Below are 17,272 nucleotides of genomic sequence, written 5' to 3' on the forward strand. Positions count from 1 at the left end.
CAGGTCTCCAAATCCTCGGTTCGTGGAACCCCACGCAAGTAGGAGCTGCGGGACGGCATCCTACATACGCACACAAAAAATTAGGAGTGACTAATAAATATGTACGCACACAAAAATAAATCAAAGAAAGCATGAATCATAGTTGCTCTTGTCCACGGGCATTATCCCATAATTCTTTACTTTTTCTAAGATTTGAAATGATGGTAAGTATTTCTTTTACATGAAAGTATATTTGAAAAGGTGTCTAGAACTGAACTAAGAAAATAAGAGAAAAAGGCACTCAGGGCGAGCTTTGGGTCTGGAGGATCAGAATGTGCAGAGGCAGGCAGGCATGAAGGAGGGCAACAGGCTTAATCCCAAGTGTGGGATTATGACCAAAACCTCACAGAGAAGGGGTTGAAAGAGTGGCAGTTTTCACACTATGAAGTAATGGTTGGGCCAGCAATAGGCACTAGAGTTCTGGGAGGCCCTGCCTGCTGGTAACTGGAGGCCTTGAAGTGAAGGCAATCTGGTGAATGGAGTTGGGGGCTCACACTGGAATGAAGACTGTGAATGGAGCAGGCAGGGGCACCAGAGAGCATGAGAATGGTGCAGTGTTACAGTCTCTGTACTACACAAGATAAGGAACTAATGAATCTATAAAGAGCCTGGCCCTGGATTCTCCTGCTATGGAACCCACTGAATAAGAGGGAGGGGTAGTTATGTACTTAAAAGGGGACACAGAGACTCTATAAGTGCAGGCCCAGAGAAGGCTAGATGTAAGACTCCACTCAAAGATAAAAATGAGTCAAAGGTTCTATTTTTTTTTTTTAATGTCAACAAAACCTAATGTTAGGCACAGCAGAATTCAAGTCATTTGCATTTTAGTGGTTGAAAGTCACTATGTGGCTATAGGATAGACCCAGGAGTAAATACATCACAGCATGGCGTGTGCCTAGAGGTGTGTCTCCCAGGTGTTTCCAAGTGCTGTAAATCTGACTATCAACAAATACCATGTGTACTGGCTGGTTTTGTGTGTCAACTTGACAAAGGCTGGAGTTATCACAGAGAAGGGAGCTTCAGTTGGGGAAGTGCCTCCATGAGATCCAGCTGGGCTGGAAGTCTTGGGTTCTATAAGAGAGCAGGCTGAGCAAGCCAGGGGAAGCAAACCAGTAAGAAACATCTCTCCATGGCCTCTGCATCAGTTCCTGCTTCCTGACCTGCTTGAGTTCCAGTCCTGACTTCCTTTGGTGATCAACAGCAATGTGGAAGTAAGCTAAATAAACCCTTTCCTCCCCAACTTGCTTCTTGGTCATGATGTTTGTGCAGGAATAGAAGCCCTGACTAAGACACCATGTAAACTTTGAGACAAGTTATTTATTTTGTCTCAAGCCTACTTGCCATGTATTCCTAAACCTTCAGGAAAGTAGAAACTCCATAAAGACCAAAACCTGAACAACCCCCACACTTACCAGCCAAGCATGCTAGACCAACACTTCTGAAAGGGTGGCCTGGACAAGCAACAGTAGCTTCATTACCTGGAAATGATCAGAAATGCAAACTTAAGCTCTGGTGAGTCTGGTCTCTGGATGAGGCCAATCACTTCCTCTCATTTGAATGCCTGGAATGGATGGCTTTCTCTTCCCAGAATGGCCTCCAGGTGGAGCCATTCTAAGTTCACAGCTAATTGAGGTTGGGTGTTTGGGGGTCCTCTTCCTGCCTTTCACAATTGCCTAACTTAGTTAAAGGAATCAGCAGATCCTATCTGTTGTTGACAAGGGGAACATACCAGTATTTGAGAAAACCAAGGGTTCAGAAATCAGTCAAGTCTTGAAAATCATCACAATGAAGGTTTCTAGTATTTACTGTGTCCTGGAAAAAAATCTGGAAAATCAAAAGACTTCATTTTTGTTGTTATTTCTATTACCAGAATACTAAGACTAAGAAGAGTAACTAAGCACCATCAAGAAAATGAGAAGCATCTTTTCAGTCAAGCATATAACATATCTTGATGGTTTCATACTTAGGATGTACCAGGAGCCTTACTGGAAACAGGAGACAAAATTAAAAGTTGCACAATCCAGTATACCTGTTACCAAATGCTGCCATTTTAAGCTGTCTTGGTTACTTTTCTATTGCTGTAATACGACAGGCGACCAAGGCAACATAAAGAACAACATATTTAATTGGGGACTTACAGTTTCAGAGTTTTAGAGCAAGAACATTGGGTAGGAACAGCTGAAAAGTCCAATCTTGATATGGAAGTAGAAAACTGCTGTTCAAGTCCTTTCTATATAGTTTCTTTTTTCTTGTGGCTGTTCTATTGAGAAAGACGTTCAATACACAGCCCAAGCTTAACACAATCTAGAGCTCCTTCTGCCTCTGCCTCCTGATCCACATTGTGTTCATCTGAAACGGGATTAAAAGCTCAAATTTCAGCACATCTGCCTAGCACTGGGTGCTTTCTGTCTTGAAGATGCTCAGATAATTTAGAGGGCCGACATAGTTTTGAAATAATTTGACTTTGAGTTGTTAAACATTTTCCAGAGTTTATGGATTTCATTTCCTCTCTTTGAGAGTCTTTGGAACCTGGTTTTTATTTTATTCTTCAGGGACCACAAGCTCAGGGATCAGAGCTATACAAAGGTGAGGATTCTAATCAGAAATCTCGTCCCATACACTCAGGCCTCAAAGAAAAGGCAAAGCATGAGTCAGAAGTTAGAAAGTGACATAGAAACAAGTTGTCATCTCAGTGGCTATCACAGGCTAAGAGTTGGTAATTGCACAGGTCAAATTTAGTCCTATGAAAAGAAACTCAAATGGGGGGAGGGGGTGATAGCCCGATGGCAGAGCACTTGTCTAGTGTAGGCAAATGGAAAGAAAAGGTGGAGGGATGAAGAAGGAAGGGCCAAAGATGAGCAGCGCTACAAGCATACAAATGTTAAGTATGCGATTCCTAAGAATTGGAGGGAATCTAGGTGTCCCACACTGGGAGCAACACCTGCAGTTGACTGCAGTTCAGAAACTGGAAATGATTTTTCCTGTGTTACTTACTATACAGAAAGGACTTGAACAGGAGCAAAGACAGTGGCTGTGCCCATTTCATAGGTGCTTCAGAGCAAGAGCCCACAAAGGATGCTTCTGAAGAGAAATGTACAAGTGGTGCCTCTGAGCTTTAAGTTTTTACATCTAGGTAAAATCAGATTGTTCTTGTCATTTCCAAATGAAGCTTTGAAAGTTTTGAAGTTCCTCCTCTAGAGGGAGCCCAAGCCCTGGAATATTGAAAGTGGACCTCTCCAGACATCTCCCCAGGGGTCAAGATTTCGGAGCTGCGGAGGAAAAGCCTTGGAAGATGCTACTGCCATGGAAACTCCTAGGCTCAGCCTCAGCCCATGAAGCAGATAACAGTACACAGAAATCTTCATGTTCCTCCTAGCACTGTGGCAGCACCCACCTGCCCTGCTGACACTTCAGGTACTGAGACAGGAGAGCCTGGCGTTTAAGGCTACAAAGTGAGGCCCTGTGGTTTCTCATTACAGAGCCCAGCACAATACAAAACAGCACAACTCAGAAATCAGTCTCTCCTGCTCTTGCAATTGCAAAGGGAAATGGGATGTAATGGGATGTAGCTTTGGACAGTCTTCAAGTTCCATCTGGCTCACCCAGTTTTTTTTTGTTGTTGTTTTTTTTTTGTTTGTTTTGTTTTGTTTTGGATTTGATTCTAAGATCCAAAATTCAGCTGCAAAACCTCTTTCCTATAACCCACTTTTGCACTAAGCTACTTAGAGTCAGAAGCAAAATAAAAAGCTGCAGCTTACTGAGAACTTTTTATTTCTTCTGTTTTCAAGGGCCCAAGCAATGATCAAGGTGACTAAGCAGGAGTGGGAAGAGCATGAGAAAGCCTCAGAGGTATTGGTCCTGTACTGGGAAGATCTTTGCAGACCCTCCTAGAACTCTCTGGACTCACCGGCAGGGGTTTGCTGAGTATGACTCTTCATCCTAGAATCTAGATGTGGAAATGACACATCAAACTCATGTTTGGGGAACCCAGGAAGCTTGTTTTTCCATAGTCTGGTGGATGGATGAAAGGATGCTTTCCAGTACTTTAGCTTCGGAGTCTTGCCCTGAGACAGCTGCTGCACTCTCCTCCCCTTCCTGCCCTCGTCTTCCATCTGCCTTACCCACTCAGCCTAGTAGCATCACTGCTGATTGTTACAATTGTTTTTTATCATTATCCTAAAGATGACAAAGCTGGGGTGATGGCTCAGTGGTTGAGAGCATTGGCTGCTCTACCAGAGGACCAAAGTTCAATTACAGCATTCACATGGCATTCACAACCCTCTGTAATTCCAGTCCCAGGGAATCTGACACCCTCTTTGACTCTGTAAGGCGTCAGGTATGCATGTGGTATGCATGCAGACAAAATCTCCATAAAATTATATACCTAAATAGTAACTGATAAATAAATAAGATGTCTGCATCCTAAAGAAATCGAAGTTGTTTAAAACCAAGTGGAATCCAATGATATAGCGGCAATATGCTATTCACTATGGTGAGTGAGAAATTACTGCCATAGACACCTTGACTCAGCTCCTCCTGGAGAGTGAGGTGTCAGCGAAGTGTGACAATGTTTTGTTACCAACTTGCTTCACTCAGGCTTCTCTAACCTTCCACACATTCCACCTGTTAAAATTCTGGTCTGCATCTCATTCTCAAAAGGTCATTTTATGGCCCATTTGTTCAGACCATAACCTGGTTCCAGACTTTGCTTTGCTTCAGGACCCACCTTCTTAGAAGCACACTAGCTTGCTGAAGGTTCATCCAGTTGCCCCTGCCCCTGCCCCTGCCCCTGCTTCTGCCCCTGCCCCTGCTTCTGCCCCTGCCCCTGCCCCTGCTTGGCCTGCTTCTGCTTTTCATCCTGCTCCACTTGATCTCATTTAATCTGATGTAAAAGAAGCTGTAATTTCCAGTTATGTCTTCCATCTGGAATGAACCAGAAGCTGTAATTCCTGTTGCTTTTTTGTTCACATCAGGGAAAATAAATAATGATTGGATGCTAAGATTACCCTCTTGGGCAATGTCAGTTTGGACCTTTACAAAATACATTGGGTTTATTCACACGTGTGTGTGTGTGTGTGTGTGTGTGTGTGTGTGTGTGTGTGTGCACATGAATGCTACTGTGCATTATGTGGCAGTCAGGGGACAGCTTTTGGGAGTCACTTCTCTCTTTGAGCACATGATTCCAGAGATCAAACTCAAAGTCATTAGGCTTGGTGGCAAGACCCTTTACCTGATGATCTTGTTGGTCCAGCTTGAGCTTTTCACTGAACTTTTAGCCCCTCTTTTACCATCAGTCACAGGTAAGCAATCTCTGTAGTGTTACTTTTGGTCTTATGTGAGTTTCTAGTTCCCAACAACCAAGTACTTAGACATTTTAGTTGCAATTCAATATAGTAACTAAATTGTTAATTTTAATAGGAATTACAGAATGTGTATTTTTTTTTTCTGTCTTGCCTTCTATATTCTTAATTAACAGTCTTCTATACAGTAAGAACATTCATCATTTGGACCTATTTGGTTTTCTTAAGATACATTTTTTTAAGGAAGTTGGGAGGTTAAATTCACTCCTCAAATACAAGTTTTCAAACTAGAAAGTGAATGTACCACGAACTTCAAATGAGAACTCTCACTAGATATTTTTAAATGCTTTTGACTAATTCAGAAGCTGTTCCTACCTCCTCCTTTGCCAGCCTCCATGTTCGGGCAAGCCTTTTGTTTTTCTAATGAGAAAGCAGACTAGGGAGGAGCAAAGACTCAGGAATGCTGTTCTCCTCTTTGTTCCCCTCTCTCTCTTTTTTTTAACATTGGTATTTTTCTATTAGATATTTTCTTTATTTACATTTCAAATGTTCTCCCCTTTCCTGGTTTCCCCTCTGAAAAAATTAACCCTATTCCCTCCCCCCTCCCCCTGCTCACCAACCCGCCCTCTCCCACTTTTTTTTAAATTAGATATCTTCTTTATTTACATTGCAAGTTTTATCCCCTCCGAAAATCCCCCCTATCCAGTCCCCCCTCTCCCTGCTCACTAACCCACCTTATTCCACTTCCCTGTCCTGGCATTCTCCTACACTGAGATATCAAGCCTTCATGAAACCAAGGGCCTCTCCTCTCATTGATATCCCACAAGGCCATCCTCTGGGAGCTCTGGGAGTACTGATTGGTTCATATTGTTGTTCCTCCTATGGGGCTACAAACCCCTTCAGCTTCTTGGGTTCTTTCTCTAGCTCCTCCATTGGAGACTTTGTGCTCAGTCCACTGGATGGTTGTGAGCATCTACTTCTGTATTAGTCAGGTACTGACATAGTACTACCTGAGGACCCAGCTATACCACTTCTGGGCGTATAACCAGAAGATACTCCAACATGTAATAAGGACACATGCTCCACTATGTTCGTAGCAGCCTTATTTATAATAGCCAGAAACTGGAAGAACCCAGATGTCCTTCAACAGAGGAATGGATACAGAAATTGTGGTACATTTACACAATGGAGTACTACTCAGCTATTAAAAATGATGAATTCATGAAATTCTTAGGCAAATGGATGGATCTGAAGGATATCATCCTAAGTGAAGTAACCCAATCCCAAAAGAACACACATGGCATGTACTCACTGATAAGTGGATATTGGTCCAGAAGTTCGGGATACCCAAGATACAATTCACAGACCACATGAAACTCAAGAAGAAGACCAAAGTGTAGATACTTCCGTCCTTCTTAGAAGGGGGATCACAATACCCATGATAGGAAATATAGAGACAAAGTTTGGAGCAGAAACTGAAGAAAAGGCCATCTAGTGATTGTCCCACCTAGGGATCCATCCCATATACAGTTACCCAACCCAGACACTATTGTGGATGCCAACAAGTGCTTACTGACAGGAGCTGTCTTTCTCCTCTTGCCCTGCCTTCACTGCAGATGGGAGCCTGAACCCTTGAAGGAGCTGAATAGTAAGCTTTGCCTGTGTCTTCCAGCCAAACAGAAAATATCATCCAGAATTCTTGCACGGTAAGGCTAGTGACATGTTGCACGCCATCTGAAAGGCAGTAGAGAAGCAGCGTCATGCTATCCCCACTCTAAAGACAAAATGCAAGTCTCTGGGCATGCTAGTGGCTCTCCCACACTCCCCCTGATCTGCTGGCTTATCCCTCTGAATAGGACATTATCTGGACTAGAAGCTCCTCAGTCTACACCAATGTTTTCTTCAAATCTCTAGCCAAGTATATTCTTAGACCATTAAGTCTGCAGAATACTGATGCCACTAAGGCTGGGGGTGCTAAGACACATGCACATCCAGTGTGTCCTCAAAGGCTTCATTCAGTCCTTCATGAGTTCTAGGCTACCTTCATGGTTCTGATGTGTTCTTGCTATCCTCTATGACCAGAGTTCTTCTCTGACTGTGTTTCTAGCAGGTCCTTCATGAAGTTAAGGCTCAAAACAAGAACCAAGGATAGTGACAAAGACTGTAGTCTCCTCCACCAATCCCCACATCATGTAGATAGTGGGTCTTAATCTGTGGGTCATGGCCCCTTTGGGGGTTTCATATCAGATATTTACATTACAATTCATAGCAGTAGGAACATAACATTTACAAAGTAGCAAAGAAATAATTTTATGGTTGGAGGTCACCACACCATGAGGAATTAAATTAAATGGCCACAGCGTTAGGAAAGTGGAACCACGGATGTATGGCCTAAAGGACTCTAACTTCTGCAATGAGAAAAATAATTCACATATGAGCTTCTTCAGAGGGGAGTCACTAATGGCTGGAAATGTACTTAGACTGACTAAATGTTCCTAGAGACACTGCATATTTTCCTTTAATAACTTAGATCTAAACTGTCAAGTGGCTACTGGCTAGGGATTGGACAATGCAAGGCTTATAATAATAAAATCTGCATTATTTATTTCTAACAGTGGACCTGTTTCTCTGGCTGAATCTAGCATACAAAGCAACTGACACCTTCAAGAGGAAGAGCCTTGCTACACAAAGCCAAAGGCTGGGGCTGGCAGGGCTGGAGGATATAGCAAGCGTCCATCAGCAGAACACCTAGAGACTTCCCAGGACTCTGTAGATTGTCACCAAAGCCATCCTTTAAATCTAATCTCCAGTTTTCAGTGACTTCTGTTTGTTACAGTGAATGTGTGAGCCTTGTCTGCTTTACTACAGGGCACAGATGGTGTTCTCAGAACTCTCTTTGACAAAATTATTTAGACATACATAGATATCAAGAAGTAATGATTGAGTGTTTTGAAAGATGTAACTCCTGCAAATAGAAATATGCAAGACCCGACTTTAGCTTCCTCCACATAATTCTCCTTTCCTTCACATTTATCTTTGCCTTCCTTTGAGGAATGACCTACAATAAGTAGCTTGCCTTCTAAAGCCCCTGAGTTACAGATCCATAGAGGAAAATATGAATTTTAGATTTCAAGTAATATGTATTAGTCAGAGATCTTCAAAGAAATAGGACCAATTTTATATGTCTTTCTTTGTGTGTGTTCTGTATACACACAGTCATATGATACACAATGTTTTTATCAATAGTGTACTTCACACTCAAATGACAAAACTGCCTAGCAACAACTTTCTCAGTCTGTATGCCAGCCCTTGATTTACATGTGGCTCTCTATGTGTGTCTACCTGTAACGGCAGTGTTATGTTTCGAAGAGGTCTAAAAACTGAAGAGTGAATAATTGAGATTCTAGTCAGCCTGAAAGCCAGAGAATCAGGAATGCCAATGGCAGATCAATGCCCCAAACCAAGCTGGGAATCAACCTTCACTTTCATTTCTAGTTCTATTCAGCCAGCTACAGACCAGATGGGGCCCACCCACACTGGAGCAGTTATGTGCTTTAGTCAGCCCAGCAATGTGGATGCTAAGCTTTTTAGAACACCCTCCCAGATATAGTCAGACATAGTGTTTAGTCAGCTCCTGGGCATCCCATGCCTGACCAAGTTGACACACAATTACTAATCACATGGTCTTCCCCAAACACAACGGCCTCATGAACAGGAACTGAAAATTAACAAAGCTGTATGTCTCAATTCTAAAACTGAGGGCGTTAATCTATTTTCTGTTAAGAAATCCTAGATGCTGGATAAACTGAACTTGTACTGAGATGCTGACGCTACAATTAGAAATGGGAAGAAGTCACTTTCAAACTAAAGACGAGGATTCAATTTACTGAACCAACCTGATGGTCTAACTGAGGAAGTAAAGATGGAGAATTAACCATCCAGTGAGACTTCTGAAACATGGATCACAGTAGAACTGCTCTCTTTCTGTCCAACTACTAGATACAAACAAACAAAAATTGGTAATTTGAATGTGTGGAGACTGAAAGCATGCAGCCCAGAAGAATAATTGGTAAGATATGAGCTCCTAAGAATTGGAGAACTAGCTCTGGTCTTTTTCTTGTGACAAATCCACCTTTAAGTAGGGATTACTCACGGAGACCCAAAGCCACCTGTCCTGTAGACTTCCCTTGCTTAAATGTTTGCCTGGGGTTTCGTAGTGGCTTCTCTCCCCAGGATTCCCAAGATTGTCTCACATGCAGGGAGTGCATACCCTAGGGTCTGAGGGGCTGTTGTTGAGCAAGGGATGTGGACAGAGCTTAGTAATCAGAAACTAGATTGACCACATACCTCTGTGAGAATCCTCTCACAGTGCAGTGTACTACTGAGATGGGGTAGAGACTAGCAGATAAAGGCAGAGGAGGTTGGGATGAGGATCTCAAATTTTCTCTGGTATCCATTAAAGTCACCAGAGTCATGCCACTCATGTAGTGAAGAGCTAGAGACAATTATATAGAAATAGCGCCACAAGGGGCTTTTGTTAGAAGGAGATCATGAGACCAGAAAGGGTATAAAAGCATTTGGAAAGTAAACAGAGTGGAAATAGCATCAGAGTCCTGCCCATTCGTCTCATTCCACAACCACGTGGGACGAGATGGCACAAGATGGACATGGGAGAGTCCGCTTGGGGTGGCTGTGTTGAGGATGCTACTGGCCTGCAGTTTACAGCCTGAAGGAAAACGAGAGGAGTTTGACACCCACTCCATCTATGCTCCACAAAGCTTAGCAATGGAGTAGACAGCTCCAGCTGTGGGAAATGATCCTGTAGATCTCCCAAATGGATTCTGCTTCCTTCATTTTGTTAGAAAGCCCCTCTGCTCTCCAGTCCCCAGGCCAGAAGCATGGTGAGCTAAGGCACAAGAATCGAGGTGTATTCCATTAATAATCTTCCCATTGCTTTTTCTTTTTACCAGACTCCTGTGCAAACCTTTCTTTCTCAGCACACTCTCTTTTCCTGCATGAAGTACACTTTTTCTAGTAGTATACCATTGCCTACATTGTCTGTCAGGCTGGACTTAGAAACACTGCCGCATTTTTACTACTCTGTAACTATAACAACTGATGATAAACAACTATTCGTGTCAGTCCATTGTGAAACTGGCCAATTACCAGCACATTCGTGGAATAAACCCTTCCGATGGACCCTCATGGTTAACTGACTGTGGGGAGTCCAATGGGAACAACGTATCAACAGTTTCTTCAAGACTGAGCTTCAGCAGAGAATACTTAAGTGAGGCCGTTTTCCATCTGGGGCCACAAACATGACTCTAGAGGGTTACAAGAACGGTTCCTGTTTTGTTTTGTTAGAATTGCTTAAGCAAGTCGCTATTTGTTATAGGAAGACAGAGGCCCCTCGGTGGCGTGCATGGTTCCATTTCTTGGATTGACTTGCTTTTCAGTTCCTTCCAGTTTTTGTCCCACCTTTGTTGGGTATCTTTCTGTTTTTTGTTTGTTTGTTTGTTTTCTTTTTTAAGGAAAACAACAATCTCTCTCATATTCTTACTTCAAGTTGCCTTAAAGTCTTTGTGCCTCTGTCCTCCACATCTCAGAGGGCTGGACTCTCTTAATCTCAGTTTGGTGAGTTCCTGTTACCCTGGTCTTATTAAACTGTGCTGGTTCCCAGCCTTCTAGGGCTAAAGGCTTCAGAGCTGAAGTCAGAGGCATTGCAACTTCCAAACCATGTACCCCGAGCGAAGGAAGACCTTGTGGGCCAGCTTAGGGTGAGGGCTGGGACAGTCCCAGGCCCCTTCCAGAGCCTAGTCAGTGTGACTCTGCCCTGCCGGCCCCTCCGCAGCAGTTCGCAAGAAACCAAAATTGCTTGCCTGGATGCTACTACTGGACTTGCCCCTGGAAGGCGCTGGAGAGAGCCGCTGCTTCTCTATGCTCTGGCAAGCAGCCCTGGCTAGGGCAGGTGAGGCACAGGAGCATCGAGAGTGACCGGATATTGTAGGGAAGGGGCCACTGTGCGCACAGGCAGGAGACCCAAACAAGTCTGCCTTGGTGCGAGTCGGGGGCCCGGAAGGGAGCTCCTGGATTTCGGTCCCTCCCCTTTTCCCTGCTCTGTCTTGGAGCACTGGGGCCGTCAGACCCTCCTACTGTCTGGTACCTGCCTGGAGAAGATACTATCTCTCCTCCACGCCCTCCACCATGGACAATGATCTTAACGACTCCAAGCCAATGGAGGACTGCAAGAGTCGTCAGTGGCTCGATTCCGGGGAAAGCCCAGCCATCAGCTCGGTGATGTTCTCGGCCGGGGTCCTGGGGAACCTCATCGCACTGGCACTGTTGGCGCGCCGCTGGCGTGGGGACACCGGGTGTAGCGCCGGCAGCAGGACCTCTATCTCCTTGTTCCACGTGTTGGTAACGGAACTGGTGTTCACCGACTTGCTGGGGACCTGCCTCATCAGCCCGGTGGTGCTGGCTTCTTATTCGAGAAACCAGACCCTGGTGGCCCTGGCTCCCGAAAGCCGCGCGTGTACCTATTTCGCTTTCACTATGACCTTCTTTAGTCTGGCCACGATGCTCATGCTCTTTGCCATGGCCCTGGAACGCTACCTCTCCATCGGACACCCCTACTTCTACAGACGCCACTTAGCGCGCCGCGGGGGTCTGGCGGTGCTGCCTGTCATCTACGGGGTCTCTTTGCTCTTCTGTTCCCTGCCGCTGCTCAACTATGGGGAGTACATCCAGTACTGTCCTGGGACGTGGTGTTTTATCCGGCACGAGAGGACTGCATACCTTCAGCTGTACGCCACCATGCTCCTGCTGCTCATCGTGGCTGTGCTTGCCTGCAACATCAGCGTTATCCTCAACCTCATTCGCATGCACCATCGGAGCAGAAGAAGCCGCTGCGGATTGTCTAGCAATAGCCTAAGAGGCCCTGGATCTCGCAGGAGAGGAGAAAGGACTTCAATGGCAGAGGAGACGGACCACCTCATTCTCCTAGCCATTATGACCATCACCTTCGCCATATGCTCCTTGCCTTTCACAGTAAGTCACATTTATTTCCACAGTCCAGCAGCCAGCAGCCTGCTCAAGCTCCTCTCACTCCACCCTTTCCACCCCGAGGCATTCACCAACAACTTGCCTTGGTGGGAAATGTCCTAATTGGCTAAGGTCTATTGCCTTCCCCTTTTCTTTTCACCTTATCAACTTCCTTCTTTCCTCCTCCTCTCTTCACATATGAATGTTGCTACCTTAGCATTTCTAAGAACCTTCTACTTGGTCTCTTCTCTGGGTTGGTAACGGAAGAGGAGGGAGTCCCTCCAAGATAGGACTGTTGTCTGTGTTACAATCTGACCACTGGGGCCCACTTTGCTCTGCTTGAGGCCCCGTCCCTTGGTGCTTTCATTTCTCCTGGGTAAAGTGTAGTTGTCAACTTACAGCCTTCAGAGCGTCTTTGGTGTAGAAGTTTACAGCCTCTTTCATTTGACTTTAGGAACATTAAGTTACAAAATAGTCTCTTGATGTCACTGTCAGGAGCACACATAGATGCTCCTAGTTCTGTTAGCTGTGCACTCCGTGAGCACAAAGGTAAACGCAGTAACAGCTGGAACGTCCCGGAGAAGAGGAAACGGGCTGCCTGGGGAACTGAGGCAGGGCCAGGATGGAAACGTGTGTTTCCCAGTTAAAGGCAACATTGACAGTAGGTTCTGAAATAAATGCTGATGCTTATGCTTAATGCTAATGCTTAATGTGGATGCAGAGCCAAAGTTGGAGCCTTCTGGTCTCTCATGAAGAGCTATAGAAGGAGGATTTGGGAAAGATGGGATGGACACTGGCTAGTCAAAGATCTGACTTGTAGAAGCTGTAGACATAGCTCTTTTCTGTTTCTCATGGATGCTTCTGATTAATGACATCTATTCATCCTCAGGGAGAAAGGGATGCAGATAAGAACCCCGTCCCAAGGGACTCCCCTTCTCAACTGTGTTTTCTGTGCTCTGCTCCCCATTGCCCTCACACTTGTCCCTCTCTTCTGTCACAGCAGATGGTCTGAACTGGTAAGTTATACTTAGTGGGGAATGAGATGGAGCTGGTCACACTGCCCTCTTAAGTAATGAATTGGACTGTGGGAGCTGACATCTCCGTAGATACTCTAGAAGGAGAGTTTGTGTTGTGGAATGTTGTGATTTTAAAAAGAATGTGGCTCCTGCGCTTTTGTGTTATGGGTAGAGGGTTTTATGTTTGGGGCCATGTTAGCTTTTGGAGGTGGAGATAGTATGCTGACCATTATCTATAAATAGAAGCACTTCTAGTCTCACTAAACAAGACTCCAACCATTCTACAATGTGTCTGTCTTAGGCTGCTGGGAACTAGGATGTCTGCTCTAAGAATTTTATCTGTTATTTGGGAGAAAATGTATAAAAATACCAGGACCTACTTATGTAGCCTGAGAATGGGCTCCATGCTGGCCTAAACACTTACAAAAAGGATTGTTTCTCCATTCCTTATCCACTGAAAAGAGGCTGGTGGGCAGAAAAATGACTCCTCTTCAACTGGAAAACTTGGTAAACTATATTTTAAAAAATAAAAGCTGTGATCCCCTGTGTTCTTATAAGTGTTGCTTTTAATCATGAAGGATCAGTTGCTGCCATATATACCCCCCTCTTAAATCCCTACTGCAGTTTCCCCTCCCTCCTCTGCTCCCAGTTCCTTCCCCCACCTCCCCTTTATCCCTCCCTCTCAACCATTCTTCCTCTGTTTCTCTTCAGAAAAAAACAGGCCTCCCCCATGGATATCAACAATGTAGTATACATATCAAGATATAGTGAGAATATAAACACCTTCCCTTGTATTAAGGCTAGATGAGGCAACCCAGGAGGAGAGGGGTCCCAAAAGCAGGCAGAGTCAGAGAGAGCCTCTACTCCACTATTGGGAGTCCCACAAGGAAACCAAGCAACACAAGAGTAACATATACGTGTAGGACCTAGGTCAGCTTCATACCAGCTGCTGGTTGTCCACTCAGTGGCTGTGAGCCCCAGTGAACCCAGATTTGTTGATTTTGTGGGGTTTCTTGTTATCCTCCTTCTTTTAATATCAGTCTGGAGATAGCCCCAGATTTGCCAAAAGAAAGGACTTTGCACCAAAATTCTCTTAGAAAGGATGAGGAAGTCAAGCTCTATTGGAAGTTCTGTTCAGTTTCTTTTTGTGGTTGGTAGGGGCAGGGGCACACAGAGAAAGTTTTAAATGGATTCTACACCAAACCATCCCTTAGAATTGACACCATCAGCAAGCCGTGATCTAGGTTTGCTTCTACAAAGCCCATGGCAGAGATTCCCAATGAGCGAGAGAATCCTATGAGGAGTATAGTAGAAGGCCAACACCCTGACTTGTCTTGGGGATCACTATGACATCACAGCTACACAAACTACAGATAATCCAGGAGGCACAGTATCAAACTGAAGCATCACATTATCTCTCCTAAAAATAAAAATAAAAAATCAACTTTGCTCATTGTCAACTTTTGTTTTGATAGTATGTTATCTTTCCCTCCCATCCTATGATAAGTGTTAGGAACTACTGAGCTATTCTGATACATTACTTCAGGGATGATATGACAATTCAAAACTCACAGCTAATGTTCACACATTATGTCATTTCCAAACATATGCCCCAAGGCAGATTTCCTCCCAAGTTCTTTGACCCTACTTGGGCCACACTAAAATGTGGCCAATAGATCTCCTGCTTGAGTAGGAATCCTTTGTACAAGAAGGAGGGTGAGGCTCACAAATGCATTCAGGCACTTGATATTTTTAGCACCATCAACATGCAATCAATGCACACCACAAATATGAGATACATATGTTGAAGCTATACATATTAAAAAATGAAACCAACAAATGTTATTTTAATTGCATATTTACTTAACTCAATCTACCAGAATAGTATCAATAATAAAGCAAAAATTATTCATGTAAAATATTCGCCCAGATACTCTACCTAATTATTTTTCTCAGATTCTCAAACACAGCAGCAACCCATCATTTTCCTCCCATTTTTCACTCAGAATAGCAAGAACTGTTTTCTGCGTTCCTGAAAGTGAGTCAGACCTTTGGGCAGCAAGGAGAGGCTTTCACGGCCACAACTGGTGGAACCCCTGTCAGTTCTGCAGCTCTCTGGCAATGGAGGAAGCTAGGACTTAGGAAATCTAGAACAAGTAGTGAAGTGCTAATGGCAGTAACCATCCCAGGTTATGAACAGAGTAGAATTGCTTCTTTCTTCTAGGATGTCAGTCTAGGGTCTCCCAAATTCAGGAAATAAAACTCTCAAAATGGGAAAAAAAAAAAAAAAAAGCCCAGTGCCCTAAAATAACGTCAAGTTCAGCCTCATGTTTCATTACTGTTACACCCAAAAACTCAGGATCTGAGTGTTTAATTTTACCTCAATTCATTATTTTCTCTGTAACCTCCAAGATGCGTGATAGGACTCCTATTATGCACATGAGTCAAATACCTTCCTTCTAGGCCTACAGTGAGTGAGCAGCAGAGCTGGGATGGGAAGTCTGAAGCACTGAGACCATTATGTATTAGTAGCAATAATGTCTAAAAGAAAGTCCTCATGTCAAGGGAAGAAACATGGGAGGAGATCCAACCATGCTTTCACAAGAGAATTGTAACAGTATTGTAAATATTTGCACCACCTTGTCTCTTTAGACCAACTTATTAGCTTTAAAAATAAATCAGTGGGGACTTTTTTTCTCCATGTTATTTCAACCATGTTCCATTTTCCCTCAGTCCTGTGACATGCAAGCCTGGGACTGAGATTTTAGAAGATTGCACGGGTAAATGCTAGTCTAAATCAAGATGCAATGGGATTACCCCTCACTTTGTTTGATACCCATAAAACATTTCTTTAGTGATTAGAAAAGCATGTGGTGTTTAGGAAATGGCATTACTTTGACTGCCCAGTATGAAATCATGCATGAGACCAACAACGCAGACCAAACTGTTTATTCACTAAATGAGTAGTGTATGAACTATAAACTCCTCTTGTCAATCAGTTATTGTCATCATTTCACAGTGATAAATAGAAACTCTTTTTCTTCCAGAAAAGGAACAGAACACAGGAAACAATAAGCCCTCCAGTCTTGTCTCAGATTCTGCTCGTGTCTCCATTTCCCACATCCACTCACTTTCTGAGCACTTGGCTAACTGGGGTTTAGTTTCTGATCATTTTAAACTGTTCTCCACATGCCATTAAGATAAAGCGCTTATGCTTTTTATTCAGTTCTGAAATTTCAAAAGCCTACCATTGGCTCACTCTAAAAATATCTTCATCTTTACAAATTCTCCATGGCTAGAATTTCTAAGTAAATCTGATTAGTGGAAATTTGATCTTCACACTATAGAAAACATTGAAGTAAACGATCCTGGAGTTTCCTGTTCGTTCCTCCTATTCCTTGTGTAAAATGTCATGTAAATGGGTAGTGAAATCTCATATGAAATTAGCCAATTACAAGGATACAAACTATAAAAGTTTAGGTAGTAAGTTTAAAAAAAAAAAAAAAAGCCAGTCTGTAGTGGCTCACATTTGTAAACCCAGCACTCAGGAGGACGTAAAAGTAGGTGGACCTCTGAGTTCAAGGTCAACCCCTCTACAGAACTAGTTCTAAGACATCCAGGATTACACAGAGAATCCTTGTCCCAAAAAACAAAAACAAAAGAAGCTCAGGTAGTGATTAAAGAGAAACCTATTCATCTCTGGGTGCCCACAGGGAACTTATCTTGATAAGTTGATATAGAAGTGAATGTTAGTGAACAGCTGGAATGCCCTTTGTCATTGAGACATCATTAATGACGTGTTTGACAATTGTTGGGAACATCTAAATGCACATTTCCTTTTAAGAGAACATTCCTGTGTGAATGATTTCAACTGAT

The 17,272-nt window shown here is 43.6% G+C and overlaps 1 protein-coding gene and 1 long non-coding RNA gene across 4 annotated transcripts in view; one reads left to right on the forward strand and one right to left on the reverse strand.

The window, feature by feature from the left end:
* Positions 1-28: 28 nt before the first annotated feature.
* Positions 29-12,643, reverse strand: LOC116084941. Its single transcript, XR_004116323.1, has 3 exons — positions 12,135-12,643; positions 1,452-1,517; positions 29-60 (listed from the first exon to the last, which is right to left on the reverse strand). It is a non-coding gene; the product is annotated as an uncharacterized LOC116084941 (long non-coding RNA).
* Positions 10,743-17,272, forward strand: part of Ptger2 (prostaglandin E receptor 2) — a 14,355-nt gene continuing 7,825 nt past the window's right edge. For 2 of the 3 annotated variants that reach the window (XM_031362249.1, XM_031362251.1), the window contains exon 1: positions 10,743-12,386. In XM_031362249.1, coding sequence (XP_031218109.1) covers positions 11,544-12,386 — 843 coding nt within the window. In that variant the 5' untranslated portion in view covers positions 10,743-11,543. Of the gene's footprint in view, positions 12,387-13,269; positions 13,941-17,272 lie in introns of those variants that run through there. The other variant, XM_031362250.1, reaches the window with a different exon arrangement.

This window comes from Mastomys coucha, unplaced genomic scaffold (assembly GCF_008632895.1).
Source record: "Mastomys coucha isolate ucsf_1 unplaced genomic scaffold, UCSF_Mcou_1 pScaffold9, whole genome shotgun sequence".
NCBI lineage: Eukaryota > Metazoa > Chordata > Mammalia > Rodentia > Muridae > Mastomys > Mastomys coucha.